At 33.1% G+C, this 18,730-nt stretch overlaps 1 protein-coding gene across 1 annotated transcript in view; it reads right to left on the minus strand.

Annotated features, from left to right (window-relative positions):
* Positions 1 to 230: 230 nt before the first annotated feature.
* Positions 231 to 18,730, minus strand: part of LOC127157350 (xaa-Pro dipeptidase-like) — an 84,377-nt gene continuing 65,877 nt past the window's right edge. The window contains 7 exon segments of the mRNA XM_051100586.1: positions 231 to 732; positions 1,004 to 1,195; positions 1,978 to 2,162; positions 2,526 to 2,621; positions 2,624 to 2,673; positions 4,582 to 4,659; positions 5,097 to 5,165. Coding sequence (XP_050956543.1) covers positions 583 to 732; positions 1,004 to 1,195; positions 1,978 to 2,162; positions 2,526 to 2,621; positions 2,624 to 2,673; positions 4,582 to 4,659; positions 5,097 to 5,165 — 820 coding nt within the window. The 3' untranslated portion in view covers positions 231 to 582.

The raw sequence follows: 18,730 nt of genomic DNA on the forward strand, positions 1-18,730 counted from the left end.
CAACACTTTAAGATAAAAAACTAAATGGAATTGTCTTGTAACAGCATTTTATTCCTACACTCAAATTTTGAGTCAGGATTTTTGTCATTGATTTTTTTCTCTTCCTGTCTCAGTTTACTGCTATTCCTCCCATTCTAATTTGACCCAAAAAAAAAAAAAATCATATGCGATTTAAACAGCATGACAGCATTTTCTGAAAGACTAAATGAGATTTCACACATGATTCTAAATGATGCTAGAAAAATCAGAGCTTTATTAAAAATAAGCATTGCTTTGCCTTACAAACTTGCACAAAGTATACAGAAGATTATACAAATGAATAAAGTTCTTTTAATTCAGGCTAAACAAAGTTCAGAGCTGCTTTATTAAGAATATCAAGAATATCAAACAAAATTGTTCCACGGCTGCTACATGAAAGCATAAATGATCCTGTAATTAATTTATAATACTGATTTTCCTCAGGGTAATCAAACGAGCTGACATTTGACTGATTTCCCTTTATAGTGTGAAATATCAGAGATACTCTGTTGAAGAGAGGAAGTGTTGTCTTTGTCTTTATCATCATCATCATCATCATCATCATCATCTCTTCAGTTTCTGGCTGCTGATGGGACTGAAGGGTTTGGATGTTTCATCCGCCATGAAGGCCTCGATTTCCTCCACGGTTCGAGGAACGCAGGTCAGCAGCTCCACGCCGTCAGCCGTCACAGCGATATCATCCTCAATACGCACCTGAGAGACAGACACGCATGACGAGCAATATTCATAGAAATCTGAGTGTTCGGAAATACATATTAATAATATCAGCATGAAAAAATCCTTTAGTGCTTTTGGTTATAAATTAAAAGATAAATGATCACCAAAATTACCAGCAAAAATTATATGGTGTTTAAAAGAAAAGTTGGTAGTAGTCATGGATTGATGTTTATCTGTAAAATAATTTCCATCAAGTGTATCTATTAGAATATATAATTAGTTTGTAATAAGTGTGAGGTGTTCTGACCCCGCCGAAGCCGCGGAAGCGCGCCAGGACATCGTTGTTGATGAAGCCGCACTGCTTCTGTGAGTTCAGCGCTTCATCCAGCAGGTGGTTGATGAAATAGACTCCCGGCTCCACCGTGAGGACCATGCGCTCCTGCACCACACGGCCCATCCGCAGACTCTTCAGCCCCGGCTCGTCAACGCGCTCGGTGCCCTGAAACACCACAAACACAGAAACATCTTAAGGACATTTGGTTTTAATCAGACAAAGATTTTAGTTTTTCACTAACCACGGGACACAAACATAATTAACTCATTTATTGTAGCGTCCTTTACAATAGAGACACCCACACCACTGCCTAGAATTTTTGTTTTATTTTTACTTTGAAAAATGAAACAACATAACTAAATGTAATTAAAATAAATATTCAAACATTACAAAAACAATAGAATGTTTCATCATTATTTTAAAATGTTACAAATTGGTAAAGAAAATTGTTACAAATGTTACAAATTGAATAAATATTGTTAAAAATATATTAAATATTGTGAATAAATATATTAAAAATAATGTAGTTGGATATAATTTCTAATGCAACATTTACTTTTGATCCATTTTTGTGATGACACTGGGAATTATGGAATCTGAATAATTTTGGTTTTAATTCACATTCTGGTGTTTATCCACCATGGCATTTTCATTGTGAAAAAATATATAAATAAATGCTAAAACTACATAATATATAAAAACATACAATAAAAAAAGTTATTTATTTATTTACTTTGAGCAGTGTTAAGATTTATTTTCAAAAAGTCTAAATAACATCTATAATAAAATTATGGTGCAGTGACACAATGACATAACTGCCAATATTGGTTGAGATTTTGGACACTGCTACAGCTCTCTAACCGCTAACATAATAACATTATTAAAAAAAAAAAAAAAACTTCTTGTTTCAGTAAATCTCTCCGTCTTCTGTTGTTATAAGAACTGACCTCTGGATATCCTCCCACATCATGGACGTCGATGCCCAGCAGGTGACCCAGACCGTGCGGCATAAACACGGCGCCCAGATGAACCTTCAGCATCTCTTCCACGTTCCCACGCAGGATCCCGATCTTCACCAGCTCCTCCAGGTGAACCCGGTCAGCCAGACGATGCATGTCTGTCCACTTCACACCTGAGCAGATTGAGGTCAGAGGTCATTTTACAGCTGACTTTGATTCAGCACTCAATCAAACACAGTGTCTACTTGTTGTTTTAGGAAGTGCTTTCTTATATAAAACTTAAATCTCAAAACAAAAAGCTATTCAAAGCTTGGATTGATCAAAAGTGCCAGTGAAGACTGGAGTAATGATGCTGAAAATTCAGTTTGATCACAGCAATCAATTACATTTGAACATATATTCACATATAAAACATGTATATTAAATAATATAAAATTCATCAACAAATCATGTTTTCTGTCTCTGTAGTTTGAAAGCAGTTTTGGCTCTAGTATTCAGTATGTTGTGTTTCGACAGTGATTCCTCTGTGTTTGTACCTGGTTTGATGGCGGCCATCACGGCTCTGGAGGACTTCAGCACGGCTTCATAAATGGCTTTCTGGTCGGCGGTGAACTTGCCGTTGGCGGGAAAGAGCAGGTGATGTCGGAGGAGTAGCAGTAATACTCACCGCCCATATCAAACAGACTGTCAGTAAACAATCAGACAGAAAAATAAAGAAGTTTTAATAGGAAACTTTACTTTAGCACCAGCCAGAGTTTCTACGGTTTGGAAACAATGGAATATGTCGGCTTTACATTATTCTATTACTAATTTGTTTGACATTTCTGCAGTGTACAAAGCTGCTGGACTTTTCATAGATCCACTTAAAGAAAATACATGTCATAAGTCATTTTTACTTTATATTTAAGCAAATCATATAACATGAAATACAATATTATAAAACAAAATGATAAAAAACAACAATTCTTACAATTCAGACTCTTTTTGCATTGCATTTTTCAGACTTTTTTTATTACAAATTTTTTGCACTTCTCTTCTCAGAATTGCAATATAGATAACTGCAATTGCAAAATAGTTTTCAATTTTGAATTTGTGTCTCGTAATTCTGACTTTTTTCTAAGGATTGTGAGAACAAAAAATTCAAATCGTAAGATATAAACAAGGCACAACTATTCTTTTATTCTTTTTAGTAAAACAAAACCAAATGAAATTAAACAGAAAGCAGACTATAATTACGGCACTGGAAATAATTCATTTCTACACTGAAAAAATGGCATTTCATCTTATTAACTACATAAAAAAGTTTGACAAGACAAACTTTAAGTTGGCTTGAGAAAGCTGGACCAGAAAGTTTGAACTGTCTTAAAAAGTTTTAATTTTCATGGTTTTCAGTTTGAAATAGTTTTAAGTTTTTAAGTTGTTTTAAAAGGTGAAAGTTTGAATGCAGTTTTTCAGATAGACAGATAGATAATGATGTTAGTATGATTCTAACATCATTAGCAAGTTACTAGCATGTTGCTCGTCCGTAGTCAAGTTGTAAGCATGGTTTTAGCATAATTAGCAAATTGTTAGCATGTTGCTAGCATTATTCTTGCATGATTAGCATATTAATAACATGTTGCTAGCATGATTAGCAAGTTATTAACATGTTGCTAACATGTTTATAACATGATTAGCATGTTACTAGCATGATTCTAACACAATTAACAAGTTACTAACATGATTCTAGCATGATTACCATATTACAGCATGTTGCTAACATGATTATCAAGTTATTAACATGATGTTGGCATGTTTCTACCATGATTACCATGTTACTAACATGATTCTAGCATGATTAACATGTTACTAGCATGATTCTAGCATGATTACCATATAATAGCATGTTTCAAGCATGATTAACAAGTTACGAGCATGATTTTAGCATGATTAGCATGTTAATAGCATGTTGCTAACATGATTAGCATGTTACTAGCTAACATGATTAGCATGTTACTAGCATGATTGTAGTTGCTAGGCTTGGCTAGACAGATAAATAGATTAAAAATATTAGAATGAAAGTTTGAATTGATTAGAAATAGTTCATAGAAGTGAAGTCTTGATTTAGTCAAGTCAACCTAATAACTCTTACTACATTAAATACTCAATTTCTAGCAGAAATTCTGCACATATATGTATCACTTTTTGTTTATGGACATTTTGCTGCAAATATAAAAACATAATATTTTCAGAGATGTGTTTTGGTCTGAAAACTGTCATTTAAGGTGGATGATGCCAGATGTAAATATAAAATGAAAAGCTCTTTAACTGTAGTAAATCAGCTGCTACTTTAATTAATTCAACCATCATGAATTTAACATCATTTCTTAAACATGTGCTTGCAAAAAGTGAAAAATGTCTTTCTATTTCCTGTCCACCAGGGGTCAGTGTGTGACTGCTCATAAAGAGATGAAGAAGCCTGAACTACTGAAGAGAGAAATATTCATCACTACACTGACTGAAAAACCAGCATCCACCAACAAGACAACTGATACAGAACAAGACAGACTAAAATAATCAAGAAATATAAGAAAAAGAGGCAGATGAACTCACCACATGTCTCCATCCTGGATGGTTTTGTCATTGGGAGCCCCAGCGTGTCCATAATGCAGGACAGATGAGTTATTCCCACTGATGGGAAATGACATGTTAACATGCAACCCAAAAACTCTAATTATTGACCATATGATCTAATGAATGTCATCTTTATATCTTTAAATGTTTGAAAAGTTTGGAAATGCAAAACATCTCTTAAGTTTATTTATTCATCCAGATGTTTGCTGTGATTTAACTTTAAACTCCAAGATGCATCTTTTGCTCAGAGGACAGAATGATATCGGACACTCTCTCTCTCTCACACACACACACACACACACACAGACTGCAGTAATGATTTCCTCTGGTGTGTTATTGCACTGTAAGGTCTTGTGCTGTTGGTGTAACACTCACTGAGAACATCAGTAATTACAGCAACCGTCTCTGAGTGCTGCTGACCGGAGCGATTCTGTTTTGTTTGTGGCTAATTTGTGCATTTTCTAATCATTTGTGTTTGTTAGTGGTGCGTTTACCTTCCACAGATGCAGGTGTATGAGGTGTGACGCATCCCTCCGCGAGCATAACAGTAATGCTGGAACAGACTGAAACACACACGAGCATCAGTCAATCTGTCACACTTCACTTCAAATCAACAGAAAGAAAGTAAATATTATTTTGCATAAAGAAAATGATGCATATTTAACATTTTTGCATTGCAAGATTATTTTCATGACATTCACCCCAATTCTTATTTTCACTGAGCAAATTTAAAGAAACACACAAGAACTGAAATCCAAATATCAACCCAAAGCAGCACAGCTTTCATTTTTGCAGTGACCCGCACTAAAACTGCAAAATGCAACTTGAAAAGCCTGAAAGAGCCTGTCCGTCGATATAGATTGAAAAAAGTGGCAGCCTCAGAAACCTTGAGTGATAACTTCATAACAGCAGATCAACAAAACACAGATACACACCGACATCAAGCAGAAAGGCCAGAGATTTCCATCTGCTGTGTGAAAAAACCCACAAACACACATTAAAGGAGACACCAGAGACCAGAAGATCACACAGGTTTCATCAGCAACTACACAAACACATCAACAACAAATCAAACACCCTAGCAACACATTAACAACCACTCAGACACCCTAGCAACACACTGATGTCAACTCAGATACCCTAACAACACACTAACAGTGCTTAGTGCTGCGTTCGACACTATAGATCATGACATACTAATAGATCGACTACAAAATTATGCAGGTATCCAAGGGCAGACTTTAAGATGGTTTAAATCCCACCTGTCCGATCGCTACCACTTTGTTTATTTAAATGGGGAGTCATCTCAGTTATCACCAGTAAAGTATGGAGTGCCACAAGGATCTGTTCTAGGTCCTCTACTATTTTCAATATACATGCTGCCCCTTGGTAATATTATTAGAAAACACGGGATTGGTTTCCATTGTTATGCTGATGATACTCAACTATATATCTCATCAAGACCAGATGAAACTTCTGAATTATCGAAGTTAACAGAGTGTGTTAAAAATGTAAAAGATTGGATGACCAATAATTTTCTGCTATTAATTTCAGATAAGACAGAGATATTACTTATTGGACCTAAAAACAATACACAGAATCTTTTGACTTACAATTTACAACTAGACGGATGTACTATTACTTCCACTACAGTCAAAAGCCTGGGTGTTATATTAGACAGCAACTTGTCTTTTGAAAATCATATTTCTCATGTTACAAAAACAGCATTCTTCCATCTTAGAAACATTGCCAAGCTGCGAAACATGTTACCTGTTTCTGATGAAGAACAGCTAGTTCATGCATTCATGAGCTCTAGACTGGACTATTGTAATGCACTACTAGGTGGTTGTCCTGCATCTTCAATAAACAAGCTACAGATAATCCAAAATGCAGCTGCTAGAGTCCTTACCAGGTCAAGAAAATATGATCATATTACCCAAATTTTAAAGTCTCTGCACTGGCTGCCTATTAGGTTCCGCATCAGCTACAAAATAGTACTTCTTACCTATAAAGCACTTAACGGTTTAGCTCCTGCGTACCTAACTAGTCTTCTACCACGCTACAATCCATCACGCTCCCTAAGGTCACAAAACTCTGGACTGTTGGTAGTACCTAGGATAGCAAAGTCCACTAAAGGAAGTAGAGCTTTTTCACATTTGGCACCCAAACTCTGGAACAGCCTTCCTGATAACGTTTGGGGTTCAGAAACACTCTCTCTGTTTAAATCTGGATTAAAGACATTTTACTTTTTAGCCAAGCATTCAAATAATGCATCTCATAAACTTTTCCTGCAGTTATATCTGATCAAATGCCCATTATTAATCTTTTAGCTCTGGTTTAACAACTCTTTCTTTTCTTAGTTTGAACAGCAGCTACGCTAATTATGTTCCTATTTGTTCTCTGTTTTTGCCGTGGGATTGACATCCAGTGGTAACTAGGAATTCACAAGCTCCAGTGTGGATCCAGAACACTTAAGAAGAGATGATGCCAACCCCACAGAGAACTTCAGATGATGCCAACCCTGAAAACATACAGCACTACCGAATTCTGCTACTAATTTATAGTGTTCTTTGTCTGTTTGATTACATCATTAATTGATCTTTACCACACATCTCTGCCATATGTACATCAAGCTACTACTACATATACTGTAAAAATGTCAATTTGGTGTAAAGTTGCTTTGCAACGATATGTATTGTGAAAAGCGCTATACAAATAAATTTGAATTGAAAAACTGAATTGAATTAACAACCGCTAACATAATAGCAACCACATAGCAACACACTAAAAACCACTCTGACACCTTAGCAACACACAAACACCAAACTAACAACTCAGACACCCTAGCAACAAACTAACAACCACTCAAAAACACTAGCAACACACTATCAACCATTCAAACACCCGAGCAACACACTAACAACCATTCAAACACCCTAGCAACACACAAACACCAAATTAACAACTCAAACACCCTAGCAACACACTAACACCAAACTAACAACTCAAACACCCCAGCAACACACTAACACCAAACTAACAACTCAAACACCCTAGCAACACACTAACAACCATTCAAACACCCTAGCAACACACAAACACCAAATTAACAACTCAAACACCCTAGCAACACACTAACAACCATTCAAACACCCTAGCAACACACTAACACCAACCTAACAACTCAAACACCTCAGCAACACACTAACAACCATTCAAACACCCTAGCAACACAAAAACACCAAATTAACAACTCAAACACCCTAGCAACACACTAACAACCACTCTGACACCCTAACAACAAAACAACACAAACACTAAACTAACACCACACAAACACTAAACTAACACCACACAAACACTAAAACCTAGCAACACACTAACAACCATTCAAACACCCTAGCAACCACAAAGCAACCACTGACATCATAGCTACCATATAGCAACACACTAACAACCACTCCGACACCCTAGCAACACACTAACAACCACAAACAACACCCTAACATCATGGCAGCAAATTATTTTCATAAAATGCAAGATCTACTGCTCAAAATAAGATAAAACAAAATAAAAATATAAGAGAGAGAGGTGACAGAAACATCAAACATCCTTCACACACAAAAAGGATGTTCAGAATCAGTGGTTGCAATGTGGTTGCTAGGGTGTTTGAATCAGTTAAATGTGTTTCTGAAATCGCTGCAGTCCATTTGTCTGACTGTGTGTGTGTGTAGTTCGCAGCCGCTTTAATTAAAGCATCACATGCTGCCATCAGGATGTCAGTGAGCAGGACTGATGCTGCTGCCACATGAAACAAACCATCATGACACATCAGACTATCAGAGGACGGGCTCTGAATCACATCGGCGCTCTCTTCCTCTAATGGAGCGACTCTTGACTCTGCTCTGTTTGGGGTTTTCTCCTGTGATCAGCACAGATACGCTTTCAAAGAAAGCAGCCAAAGAAAAAACACGGCCGATTGTGAAGTCAGTGCTCTGGGTGATTCACTCACGTGTAAGATGCGACAGTAATGTTTTAATATAAACACCAATGCAGTTGAGGAAAAAGAGATTTTGACTTTGGACTTGGACTTGAAATGAAATGGTCTTGGCATGACTTTAGTTAACTCTAATGTCCCTCAGATGCTGAAACTAAACAGCATGTTAATATTCCTGCCTTTGTACAAAGCTCATTAATATTCACAATTTGGTGTTACGTTCTAGCGTTACATTGCATCACACAGGAGGCTTCATCATTCAGGGTTACAATGTTACCAACCACCTTTTTTAACTTTTACAAGTGTGAAACGCTGCTTAGAAAAAAAGACAGAAACTATTATACAACAGTATGAATATTGCACATGAAACCATTTGCTGTTGTTCTCTTGCAAACGAGCAAACAATAATTTAATGGAGCTGCAATTACACCAAAACAGAAGTCACTCAGATGCAGAATAAACATTCACAACAGTCGTCAGATCTGTGAAAGGTCACGTGACTTCTAATGAGCTGATCTCAGATGATTCTTTCTGACAGTCATGAAAATCACGCTTGGTTTCTTCCCATTATGAGGAAATAAAAAACACTCCCCTTTAGGGTTTGATCTCTCTGTGTTTATTATATGATTCAGTTATGTTAGATTAAATCACAAGCTAAAGAGAGATTTGATACTGAAAGCACTTTTCATTGAGGACTAATTGTAACCTGCATCCAAGAAACAGATCCATGTGCATTTCCTCCATTTGAGCTCATTTCATTTGACAGAACATGTGCAGTACCATTCAAAAGTTCAGATTATGTAAGAAATAAGTTTCTATTTCAAATAAATGCTCTACTTTTATTTCTATTAATGTGAATATTAATAAAACTGAAAACACACTAACAACCACTTAAACATCCAAGCAACACACTAACAACACAAACACCCTAGCAACCACATAGCAACACACCAACAACCACTTTAACACCCTAACAACAAACTAACAACAAACTAACAACCACTGACACCATAGCAACCACAGCAACACACTAACAACCACTTAAACACCCTAACAACCACTCAAATATCCAAGCAACACACTAACAACTCAAACACCCTAGCAACCACATAGCAACACACTAACAACCACTTTAACACCCTAACAACAAACTAACAACCACTGACACCATAGCAACCACATAGCAACACACTAACAACCACTTAAACACTGTAGCAACACACTAACAACCACTTAAACACCATAACAACCACTCAAACATCCTAGCAACCACATAACACACTAACAACCACTTAAATACCCTAACAACCACTCAAACATCCAAGCAACACACTAACAACTCAAACACCCTAGCAACCACATAGCAACACACTAACAACCACTTTAACACCCTAACAACAAACTAACAACCACTGACACCAAAGCAACCACATAGCAACACACTAACAACCACTTAAACACTGTAGCAACACACTAACAACCACTTAAACACCGTAACAACCACTCAAACATCCTAGCAACCACATAGCAACACACTAACAACCACTTAAACACCCTAACAACCACTCAAACATCCAAGCAACACACTAACAACTCAAACACCCTAGCAACCACATAGCAACACACTAACAACCACTTTAACACCCTAACAACAAACTAACAACCACTGACACCAAAGCAACCACATAGCAACACACTAACAACCACTTAAACACTGTAGCAACACACTAACAACCACTTAAACACTGTAACAACCACTCAAACATCCTAGCAACCACATAACAACACACTAACAACCACTTAAACATCCAAGCAACACACTAACAACACAAACACCCTAGCAACCACATAGCAACACACTAACAACCACTTAAACACCCTAACAACCACTCAAATATCCAAGCAACACACTAACAACTCAAACACCCTAGCAACCACATAGCAACACACTAACAACCACTTTAACACCCTAACAACAAACTAACAACCACTGACACAAAGCAACCACATAAACAACCAACCACTTAAACACTGTAGCAACACACTAACAACCACTTAAACACCGTAACAACCACTCAAACATCCTAGCAACCACATAACAACACACTAACAACCACTTAAACACACTAACAACAAACTAACAACCACTGACACCATAGCAACCATATAGCAACACACTAACAATCTCTCAAACACCCTAACAACACACTAGGAACCACTCAGACACCCTAGCAACCACATAGCAACACACTAACAGCCACTCACAAACACTTAAGCAACACACTAGCAACCATTTAAACACCCTACCAACACACTAGCATCCACTCAGACACCCCAGCAACCACACAACAACACACTAATAACCACTTAAACACCCTAGCAACACACTAACAACAACTCAAAGAACTGATCAACACACCAATAACAACTCAAACACCCTGGCAACCACATAGTAACACATTATCAACCATTCAGAAACACTAACAATCAAATACAACATCTCAGCATCATGGCAGCAAGTCCTCATTAATTGTACAATCTACTCCGTTCAAAAAAAAAAAAAAAACTGGAGTAATGATGCTGAAAATTCAGATTTAATCACAGAAATAAATTACATTTTAACAATTATTACACAGAAAACAGCTATTTTAACATCATAATATTATTTCACATTTTTACTACATTTGTGATCAAATTGCAGCTGATAAACAGCTCAATGAAATTATTTTTTTTAAATGCAATTTGTTAATATGGGCACTAAAATATTACATTTCAAAAACAACTAAAATAAAATAAGTAATAAAAATAACCAAAAACCAAGTAGAAAACACTTAAAAATAACTACTAGTAACTAGTAAGAGTTGGAGCCATTGGACGCTGTCCTCGTAAGGCTGCATTTACACTATGAAGTGCTGGAAAATCTTACACAGCACTTCATGTCGAAACAGCGGCTCAGAGCAGCTCACACACACCCAGAGGAGAGAGAAAGCCCCGCTAGAGTCTGAGTGGGCTGATTTTGCCTGAAAAAGGAGACGCTTTTTCTTTGAAACGCTTCCATTCCTCTGGCATCCCAGACTCCTCCTCTGCACAGGGATCTCCCTCAGCGCTAGCGTCGGTACGGCTCGCCAAACGCCGCACTGATCTCCGTCCAACACGCCGGCTCGCCGCAGGGCTCGGGGACACTTCCAGCTTTCTTAGAACTAAAGTCTTACGAAAGACAGTCGAGAAACGCAACGCTGGAACAACACTCACATGTGGGAGAACCTCAAGTGCTCTCTGACATTTACACACACGCTGGTTTTAACACCAGTGAGCTGCTTTGACATTGTCTGCATGGGGAGCATCGCAATAAAATACTCTAATGTACATTAAAAAGCATGGTACACGACAAAAGTGTGTAAAAGTGTCCATTTCTGAATTTACTGGTCTATATTGTCTACTTTTGACAAGTGAGCTCCTTCAAACTAAAATATCCACTAAATAAAATATTTTAAGTTCATTTTAAGCTAGTATTCATTGTTCTCTAGTGACAGTTATTAGTCAAATGACATGAAGTTACACAAAATAAAATTATTTATTTATTAAAACTACTTACGTTAACTTCACATTCCTATGATTTTAATACTTTTAGTTAGTGCTTTATTTTGATATTTTAAAAATGTATTTAAGCTTCACTTTATTTAATTAATTTTTAGTGTTTTTATTTTTATTTAAAATACAACACTTATAAAAAAAACATTTTTATAATTTAATAAATTTAACCCAATTTTTATTTTTACAATTTAATTGATCTTAATCTTTGTTTTGTTTTGATTATTTTTATTTTAAAACGAGTTACTTCAGCTTCATATATTTTTGATTTAATTAATTTCTAGTGTTTTATTGTTTATATTATATAATTATATAATTATTTAAATTCACATTTTTATAATTTAATTAGTTTTTACTTCAAATTATTAAAAAAATTCAGTGTTTTATTTTGATTGTTTTTTATTTAAAATGTGTTACTTTAATTTGATATATTTTTTATTTAATTTTCATTTTAAATTATTTAAATTCACATTAATAAATTTAATAATTTTTAGTAAGTATTTCTGATTTTTATTTTGAAATTACATTTTCTGCGAGTGTTTTATTTTTTGATTGCTTTTTATTTTAAATTTAGTTACTTTATGTATTTATGATTTAATTTCTGTTTTATTTTTATTGTTTTTATTATATAGTTTTCTAACTATTTAGATTTACATTTATTTAAATTTCATTTTTAATTTCTTTTTTATTTAATTAATATTTGCCATTTTATGGTTATTTTCATTTTAAAATTAGTTACTTTAACTGTACATATTTATGATTAATTTTTACCATTTTTTGGCATTTTTCTATTTTTTTTTTTTGTAAATTATTTAAATTCATATTTTTATGATTTTCTTAATTTTTAGTAAGTATTTATTTTTAGTTTTAAATTATTTTACATTTTCAGTAAGTGTTTTATTTTGATTGTTTTTGTTTTTAAATTATTTTCTTTAACTTCACATATTCATGATTTAATGAATTGTTGGCTTTCATCAACTCACAAACCCCCTGCAGTTCCGAACCCCAGTTTGGCAAACTCTGCTTTGGAGAAATGACAATGTACCATGATAACAAGTAACATGAGGACCGATATCCCATCATGCTGTGGTGTTTTGGGGCCGTGGCGCACCTGGAAGAACATCTCGGCTGTGCATTACACAGTCTGACCATCTGCATCTCCTCTTAAATGAACAATCACGCAGCAGCTTTCACACGCTGTACTGATCGCTTCAACATCGGGACGGTTTCTGATTTTAACTCCCGTTCTGTTGTTCGGTTCCACCCAAGTTCATCTGTTCAAAGAGCTGCTCCAGAAACACACAACAGAAGCAAATCTCACTCACAGGTGTGATGATGCATAATTCATTCTGCCTGCACATGTGTAACGACCCAAAAATGAAAACTACATCCTCACACCACAATGCCCTGTTTTAAACTCAACTGGTGCATTTACACAAACGCTTGTGCACATTTACTCATACTCATGTGATTCCAAACCTGCATGATTTTCTTGAAATAATGAAGCTGAATAATAACAAATGCAAGCTCTAAAAACGTCCACTTCATGCAACTTCTTCTCTATATTGTGTTATATTCCTGAAATATTTTTAGGAATACATATTAATAACACACTTGCATGTTTACAGTTCTCTTAATGATGGCTAATGTTCAAATAACACGCAGCTAAACATATTTATTATATATTTCTTATTATTACTTATAATTTCTTATTATGTAATTGTACATTTTTATGACTTAATATTTCATTTGATTTTTTTTTAATAATCTATTTCAACCGTAAATTTTTGTGATTTTAATATTTGTTTTTTTTGTACAATTACATGATTCAATTATTTTTACTTTATTCTTTTTACTTTATTTTACTTTTACATTTTTATCATTTTAATGGTTTTTATGAATTTTAGTGTCTTTTTGAATGTCTTTTTAAAAATGTACTTATTTTCAGTTTGATTTAATTAAAAACAAGTTTAATTAGTGTGTTCATTTGGATTATTTTTAAAATGATTAATTTTAGTTTTATATTTTTTATGATTTTTATTTTTTAATGAAGTTTCGTTTGAATGTTTTATTTTAAAATAGCTTATTTATTAATTAAATTAACATAATAAAAAATACAATTTTATGATTCAATTATTTTTTAGTGTTGTATTTTTATTATTAATTTATTTTGTGTTTACATTTTTATTATTTAAATTTTTTTGAAGCAGTGAGTCTTTTTATTTAGTTTTATATTTTTATGATTACAGTTTTATAACTAATTTATAACTTATTTTTATTTTAAAGTAATTTATTTTAGTTGTATATTTTTAGGATTTGTATTTTTTAATGAAGGGTTTAATTTCGAATGTTTTATTTAAAATAACTTATTTATTAATTAAAATAAAATATAATAAATACAATTTTATGATTTCTTTATTTTTTAAAAATTATTTTTACTTTATTTCATGTTCATATTTTTATGATATTTTTAAGAAGTGTGTCTTTTTGAAATTAATTTTAGTTCTACATTTTTATGATGACTTTATTATATTTCTAATATTTCTAATATTTTTATTTATTTTAAATTTACTTCATTTTACATTTTTTTTAATGATTTTTTATATGGTTTATTTTGATTATTTTATTTTAAAATAATTTATTTTAGTTTTACATTTTTATATTTTATTTTTGAGTGAAGTGTTTCATTTTAAATGTTTTACTTCACAATTACTTTAATTTTAAAATAAATCTTAATTTGAGATTTTATGATTTAATTAATTTTTAGTGTTTTATTTACATTTTTAAATTTTAAAATCATTTATTTTAGCTTTATGACTTACGACTTAATTTTCTTTCATTTATATTTTACATTTTTATGACTTTAATGAATCATTAACCCTTACCTGTAAAACACTGAATGCTTTAATGTCTAAAGCAACAAACAGAAGAGTCAGTGACCCCCACAAACACTCTCTCAATCCCATGATGCCTTGCCATCAGCACTTTACACCAAGGTCGAACGCTCGTCTTCACATCGAGACGTACATGTGCTTAAAAAATGAAACGCAAATGCAGAAAGTGCAGCAGATGGTGGAGCGGATCAGGCTGGATAATCTAATCTCAGTGCAGTAAATCCTAATCAAATGCCGTGTTTGTGGCCGGTTAGAGTGACATTTCCCATCGGTAACCCGGGACAGCTGCTTGTTATCACTCGGATTTGCATTTTTAGGACAAGCCGTGCCGTCCTTCGTTCAAATTTCATCTGGATTTATCCATGGTCAGTCTTATTTTCGGACGAAGGGATTCAGAGATAAACCCCCGAGAAATCACTTCACTGATTATGGAAGTAAATCTCAACAGGATAATTGCAGACAAACAGAGTTTCCATGTCAAGCACACACCTGTACGCCAAACTCGGAGATGAGGATATTCAAAACGATGAACATAAACCCAAGGACGGTCAACATGCAATTCATTCAGGTCAACGCTATTCATATTCCAACACAAACTCTGCAATTCTGATGTTTAATTATCAACATGTAAGAAATGGCACCTAAGGGCAAACCAATTATGTGTACGTGTTAACATAAGGATGGACAAAAACCTTTTTACACGTTGTGTTTTTAATATTAAATTCATGTACCGCGAGGAAAGTTATATTGTTATTTAATTCAGAATTCAGTGATTGCATTACCCATGCATTGACGCAATTTAATTGAGAATATAAGCTCTTTTGTGCAAGTTACGGTATATATAAATAAGATATTATAAACATACACCACTGTTCAAAACTTAATAATAATCAGATAATAATCAGAAATGTTTCTTGAGCATATTAGAATGATTTCTGAAGAATCATGTGACACTTAAGACGAACAATGATGCTAAAAAAAATCAGCTTTGATCACTTAAATAAATTACATTTAACAGATATTCATATGGAAAACAGCTTTTTTTCTAATTACAAAACTATTTAGCATTTTTTACTGTTTTTTTGATCAAATAAATCAGTATATTAGAATGATTTCTGAAGGACCACGTGACACTTAAGATGAGTAATGATGCTGAAAATTCAGCTTTGATCACAGAAATAAATTACATTTTAACAGATATTCACATAGAAATTACAATTACTACAATTATTAGAAACATTAATAACAAAACTATTTAGCATTTTTACTGTTTTTTTTTTTTTTGGCAAATCAGCATATTAGAATGATTTCTGAAGGATCATGTGACACTGAAGACTGAAGTAATGATACTGAAAATTCAGCTTTGATCAGAGGAGTAAATGACATTTTACCAGATATTCACATGGAAAACTGCTTTGCTTAATTAGAAAACTATTTAGCATTTTTTACTGTATTTTTTTAGCAAATAAATGCAGAAAATCAGCATATTGGAATGATTTCTGAAGGATCATGTGACACTTAAGACGAGTAATGACGCTGAAAATTGAGCTTTGATCACTGAAATAAATTGCATTTTAACAGATATTCACATGGAAAACCGCTTTGTTTAATTACAAAACTATTTAGCATTTTTTACTGTATTTTTGATCAATTAAATGCAGCAAATCAGCATATTGTAATGATTTCTGAAGGATCACATGACACTTAAGATGAGTAATGACTCAGCATTGATCACTGAATTAAATTAAATTTTAAAATATAGTGAAAGAGAAAACAGCTTTGTTCTAATTACAAAACTATTTAGCATTTTTTACTGTTTTTTTAAACAAATTAGCATATTATGATGATTTTTGAAGGATCATGTGACATGTGACAGTGTAACTAGAACTTGACACAGATGTTAAAACCAAGTGCAAACAGTCAAGTCTCCAATTGATGATAATTTCTTTCTTTCCCTCTTTCTCTGGGATGTGTAGTAAATTCAGTGGGATAACGCTGCAATTAGCAGCTCCGGGGCTCCGTCTTCATTTCACAGAACTTCAGCTCACTTAAATCACCCTTAAATATGGGCATTAAAGGCCACTTTAACCAGACGCCTTTATGTTCACACAAACTGCAATTAAAGTAAATGAGGGATGGAGTTTTAACGAGAGGTTAGTGAACACACTGGATGACACAAGAGTAAATTAGAATAACGATTGAAAACGGAGCCTAGGTGCCGTCTAAGAATAACCTGATGGTGATTTACAGGATTCTGCAGCACAGACGGAAACAAGGTCTGACTTTAAAAAGTCAACGTGAAACACTCTTCACACTCTTCTAACTTCTTTCTGAATAAAAATGGATATTCAATGAGGAAAAAGGTAGAGCTGAAATTGACTGGATTGTGAAAAGCTCATCTTAGATTTCGGAATGAGTCTGGTGGTTGAAGGGGCGGGGATTAAAGTAACAGGGATTAGTGATGTCATACGAAAAGAAAAGTCGTTCAATTCTCATTTTTCTTTCTACAATGTATCAAATTACAAAATTATTTACTTTGAATATTTCCCACTTTACTGAAGCATAGAAACCAACTGGTAAGTGGTTACCTACAGTAGAAACCAATTTTCAACTGTAAGACTGAAAAATGACACAATCAGTAAAACTTTGCAAATTAAATAAAAAAATCCATTCTAAACCTACACTACAACTGAAACTGTTAATGTGAAAATTACAGTTTTCGGTAATTGAAAGACCGCTGACATGACAAAATATAAACATTACATGAAAACGTAAAAACAAATGTTAACCAAACTTTATTACCAAAATTTACTAATTATTACCAAACTTTCCAAAGATCTGTTACAAAAAAAAAACTAAATTAATTTTATAACTAATGAATTTTAAATATAAATGACCAAAAAACAAACAAAAATAAAATAAAGAAATAACTAATAAAAAACCTCAACATAACTATATGAATTTAAATAAATGTAAGCATTAAAATGACTAAAACTACAACTTAAATATGAAAGATAAACTAAAGCTATATATTTAGGAATGTATATATAAAAAAAAAAAAAACTAATAAAAATAAATGCACATCAAATTTTTAAAACTTAAAATAAATCTATTACTTTTAAAACCATTATGGTAACTGAAATAAAGCTGAACTAACAAAAGAAAAATTAGATGAAAAACTTAAATGTTGCTGAAATGAGTTGACACACTAAAGTATACAACAAAAATAGATAACAAAAAAGTAAATATTAAAAAAAATAAATAAATAAAAGCTACATACAATTACATTACAATTAAAAACAAAGAAAAAAATCAGAAGCACATAAGAAATTATTTAAACTAAAATGGGAAATACAAACATAAAAGCTAATTCAAAATAGGAATAGACACTAATAGTACAGAATGTAAATAAAATGAAAATAACACTGTTCCCTACTGAAACCAAGATGAAAAATATAAACTAAAAAAAAAAAAAAACCTTAATTAACTAACAAAACAAATTTAAGCTAAAGTATTAAAATGACTAAAACTACAACTTAAAAATGAAAAATAAACTAAATAAGCTATAAAGAAATACAACATCTAATAAAAATAGCAAATGCACATGAAATGTTTAAAACTCAAATTGAATATGTTATTTTTAAAA

This window comes from Labeo rohita, unplaced genomic scaffold (genome assembly GCF_022985175.1).
Source record: "Labeo rohita strain BAU-BD-2019 unplaced genomic scaffold, IGBB_LRoh.1.0 scaffold_105, whole genome shotgun sequence".
NCBI lineage: Eukaryota > Metazoa > Chordata > Actinopteri > Cypriniformes > Cyprinidae > Labeo > Labeo rohita.